Here is a 4584-nt window from a genome sequence, read left to right as displayed (position 1 = left end):
CCAATGGGCTTTTTATCACTTCGAGCCCAAAAATGGAATGACCACTTGGTCCAGTGGGGTCCAATGGGCACCTCAACCTACTTGTATAACCCCCATCCCCACGACATCCAGGCCTATCGGTATTCCTTTCTTTTTTTTTTTTTTTTTTTACCCTGATATATAGAAGTCCTATAAACTCAGACTAATCCAGCCATTGGTAATTTTGCTTGCTTACCTTTCTCACTTGGGATGGAGATTGAAACATAATCAATACGACTAAGCCCATAGTACATAGTGTGTGCTACTTAACGATTATGATTATCTCAATGATATTTACAAAAAATAAAATAAAATGATTGGACGATAAGCAAGCATTGTACTTTACATTGGCATGACAAGGCTATTCTCGATGGAGGTCAGGGACGAAGTGATTTGTTCCACACCAGCCCCAAGGAGAAAAATGGAGGGGCTAATATGTGGCAAGGTCTACTGATTCAGTGGTTTAAGATTTTAGATTGCAGATGGATCCGATCCTATATAAATCAAGTCTAATATGTGGTATATGATCTAAAAAAGGTAACGATCTTGGAATGACACGTACTCTAAGCGTGTCCACATCATGCTCCATAAGAGCCCAGGCTCGAGTGTTGCAAGTATTGCACCTTGAGTAGGTACCTGCGGCCAGGATGGGACCTCAAGATAAGTCAAGGATGGCCCAAGTCAGGACCTCAGTGTGGGGCAGGTGTCTGTAGCCCAGAAGGAGGAGAAAGGAAACCTTCCATTTCTCTGGAAAACAATTTCCAATTAGCAAATAAGCCAAAAACAATGCACACTCCATTTTTACATTTTATAATGAATTTTGAAGTTTGTGACCTTGAAATGTCCAACCTTACACTAATTCCTTCCTTAAGACATAAAATGAGGCACTATTTTATTCGGTTAACTCTTCTTCCATTTTTCATCCTTCTTTTATACTTTGAATCACTACCTACACGCTAATAAGCTCTTTCATTTATTTCTTGCACTCTTATAACCAAAAAAATCCCTCAATAGGAAGACGTATATCAGAGAAGGAAAGAGAAGGAAAGGGGTGGTCAAATCTTGCATGTAACCTCTTGATTTACAGGCGATCTCAGAGAGGAAGAGGTGTCTACCATCAACGCTCCCTCACCTAAAATCGAGGTGTCCCGATAAATTCCCACGGGAAGGGGCCTTACCTTATAGCTGTCGCCACTCCAGAGAAGTCATCATGGTAGCTTTGCAACCTCTAACAAGATCGTTTCATTGTATTAATTCATGGCTCTCTATCCATGTGCTACTAATAAGGTCGTATCCTTTTAATGGAATCTCAAATGCTTTGTTTGATTGCGGATTATGGCGAATATGGAGAAATGAATTATGAAAGATTATTATACAAAATTTGTATAAAATTGTAACGCAATGGCTCATATTTTCGCCTGACAAACTAAGAGATTATGGATTCGTTACTCAGTAGAACTATTCGTTTCCCTTATTATCTCTTAGAATTTCTATTTCGTTGAACTAAGCTCATGATTCTCCATTTTAACCAAAAAGTTATACAGATTTTGTATTTAAACCCTTCAAAATCCACTTCTTCATAATTCTCAATCCAAACAAACTATAATTTTTTTTTTGCATAAATCCTCAATGCAAAGAAGCTATAAAATTATTTGTTCACGCCACGTGATGAGTGAGATCATATCACTAATGAATGATTACTCATGTCATGTGATGAGATCAAATCGCTAAAGAGTTTCTCGAGAGGAGGGAGGAAAAGCTTCAGATCATATATTTAGGAAGTCTCAAAGTTTGACTCTTTTATGGCCGATTTACTTTACACCACCATTAACCTGAAAATGGAAAGGCCTCCAGGGAAAATACCAAAGAAACCCTTAAAATGGCAAACTAAGAGAGGAGAGACTCTATTCAGCAAAAAAAGCAGAGGAGGGGTTCTTCTAATCCGCAGAAGAGAGATAGATTTTCTATGCACTTATTATTATTAATACACTTTCTTCGTAAACAAACTCTTCAAGTTAAAATAATTATTACTTCCACTTCCACCTTCGACAATCCCCTCCCCTCCGCTACTGCCGCCTTCCACGACTCCTCCTACACCGGCACCCTTGGCCCCGCCGCCAGCACCTACAGCAATGGCACTGCTATCCCCTCCTCTGCAACTCAAATGTTGCCTATACCCAATACACATCGGGACATTCAAATTCAGCACCTGGGCCTTCGCTCCGCCCCTGACAGCACGGCCTCCCCAGCGACTGCCAGCACCTGCCGCCTGGCTTCGACGGGCTCCGTCTGCAACGGCTTCCTTATTGCTGGCACCCTTGTCGGTGCTCTGAGGAATCGGGTCAGAGCTCTTGGGCCCCCCGGAGCTTGCCCGTCTCACCTGCTAGGATGGCCATGGAATTACTATTCCGAATTCGAGAAGATTATAAAGTGACATTAAACTCAACCTTTTTCAATGTCATTTCGACTCCGATAAGGTTAAATTGTTTATTTTGCTAGGTAGGCTGGCCAGACCAAATATACGGTCCAATAAATATATGAAATTATTCGAAATAGTAATTTAGGGACATGATGTGACAGTTGAGCCCATTAACCTAAAGATCTGCCCCAAAAACCAAATAAATAAATAAGTAAATAGATAAGGCTTTATTTGTTTTCACCATCACAATCACTCAACCCAACTTCATTTTTCCCTCATTTCATTATTGTTATCTTTTTCTTTAATTTAATAATATAAATTTTTTTAATTATTTTTATAATCAAATTTTTAATAATAATATATACTTTCACATCAATAAATATATATATATTAATAATAAATTTCTCATACTTTGATATTTATATATATATATTATCACACATTAATATATTTATTGACACTTATAATCATATCACAAAATCAAATTAAATTGGATCATTATCCAACTCGAAATAAAATCACTAGCTAAAGATCCTATATAAGGCACGATACGACTCGTTAATTTAATTAAATCATACATCATGCAGATCATAATTTATAATGGAATCAGAATGGTGGCAAAAAAAAACAGAGAAATACTTATTCTGCTTTTTTGCTTAATTAATTATTAGTAATTATAAATGGAGAATTATCCCATGGAAATTATTTTCCAATTATCGAGACAAAAGCAAGGAAAGCTTCAAATTTTCCATCGAAAAGGACAACCTTTCTAAAATCGCAATCAAAGACAATCCCACCTTTTATTTTCCGAATTATATCCCAAAAAATTGTTTTCCTTTTAACAAATCTATCTAATCGAACACAATGTCCAAATATTTACCTGCCAAACCGGGCTGCTCCGACCCAGATGCACTCCGGCCCGACCCGGGCTGCTGGGCCACTTCCTGGACTTGTTCTCCCCGGCGGAGTTGCTCCTCGAGCAAGGCGCACTGCTCACCTTCCGGGCCCCGGCGGCAGCCGCCCTCGGCCGCGACCCGCAGTTCCCGGCGGATCTGCTCCTCGAGAACGGCCAGATGTTAATGTTCAACTCCGGGGAGCCAGATCCACCCTGCCCCCTCTTCTCCTTTTTCTTCTTCTCCAATCTCTCTCTACCTTCTTCCGGCTTCTTCTCCGCCTTCTTGAAAATGTCCCTCCACCGCTTCGACGCCGTGGGCGGCCCCGCCTCGGCCGCGACCTGGGCCTCCTCGGAGGGTTTGGCCTCGTCTAGCAGGGAGGCGGATGGTGGTTCCGGTTCCGGTTCCGGTTCCGGTTCCGGTTCCGGATGACAGGGTGTCCCCGGATCGGGTCCGGGTTCGGAGTCGGGGTGGGAAAGGGAGAGGAGGCCGAGAGGGAGGAGGACGCCGCCGGAGAAGAGCTCGTCGGCGGAGAGGAGATCTGAGGAGTGGGGGAGCTGCTGCGAGGGGTCCTGGAGCCGCCAGAACTCGAACTCGGGGGAGTTGGAATCGGTGCTGAGTCGGCTCCTGCCACTGCTGCAGGGTGAGAGCGTCCGAGGTATTCTTGTTGGGCTCTCCATTGGAGCTAAGGAGAGAAAGAGAGACAGAGAGAGAAGAGGAAGAATGAGCTTCAGAGAGCTGCAGAGCAAAGGGACCCAATTGGGAATAAAGAAATGGAGAGAAGAATGAGAAGATAGAGAGAGAGCGGGGGGTGGGTGGGATAGAGGAAGGAGGAGGAGGATGAGGAAGAAGAGGAGGGAGTTAATGGGAGCAGGGTGCGCGCACGTACACACACACACACACACACAAACAAGGTATTGGAATCTGGAAATGAAGTTGTGCTCTAAGTAAGAATCCTTTCCTCCCACAATAAGACCTCTCTCTCTCTCTCTCTCTCTCTCTATTTTTTTTTTATTACTCTGATTTTTTAACTTGATTCCCTTTCCATTTTGTGCTCCATATGTGCTTTTTTTTTCTTTTTCTTTTTCTTTTTTTTTTCCTTTTCCCCCTCAAGGAGTCAAGTGAACTCTTTATAAATCTACAGCAAAAACATATACAAGTAAAATGCCCAGTCAGAGATTAAAAGGAGGGCAACAAACAGTTCACCCATCGAACAAATTACAAGGGTTAATGAGAGAAACATCATAAAGTACG

The 4584-nt window shown here is 42.1% G+C and overlaps 1 protein-coding gene across 2 annotated transcripts; it reads right to left on the bottom strand.

The window, feature by feature from the left end:
- Positions 1-1766: 1766 nt before the first annotated feature.
- LOC116206234 (translation initiation factor IF-2) lies at positions 1767-4338 on the bottom strand. Of its 2 annotated transcripts, none has more exons than XM_031539047.1 (2): positions 3318-4338; positions 1767-2401 (listed from the first exon to the last, which is right to left on the bottom strand). In XM_031539047.1, exons 1-2 carry the CDS (start codon positions 4008-4010, stop codon positions 2000-2002), a joined length of 1095 nt encoding a protein of 364 aa, XP_031394907.1. In that variant the 5' UTR covers positions 4011-4338; the 3' UTR covers positions 1767-1999. The 2 variants fall into 2 exon arrangements, with proteins under 2 accessions (XP_031394907.1, XP_031394908.1); XM_031539048.1 differs by having other exon boundaries at positions 1767-2398; positions 3318-4320.
- Positions 4339-4584: the final 246 nt, after the last annotated feature.

Source organism: Punica granatum, chromosome 4, assembly GCF_007655135.1.
Source record: "Punica granatum isolate Tunisia-2019 chromosome 4, ASM765513v2, whole genome shotgun sequence".
Classification (NCBI taxonomy): Eukaryota; Viridiplantae; Streptophyta; class Magnoliopsida; order Myrtales; family Lythraceae; genus Punica; species Punica granatum.
This window is presented reverse-complemented; position numbering and strand designations above follow the sequence as displayed.

What these genes read in the sequence shown, in the direction of transcription:
- LOC116206234 (XM_031539047.1), bottom strand. Translation starts at nt 4,010, where the DNA reads ATGGAGAGCCCAACAAGAATACCTCGGACGCTCTCACCCTGCAGCAGT. An exon ending in GGAGCAGCCCGGTTTGGCAG is followed by an intron (nt 2,402 to 3,317) that starts GTAAATATTTGG and finishes TGGCCATCCTAG; the next exon opens with CAGGTGAGACGGGCAAGCTC.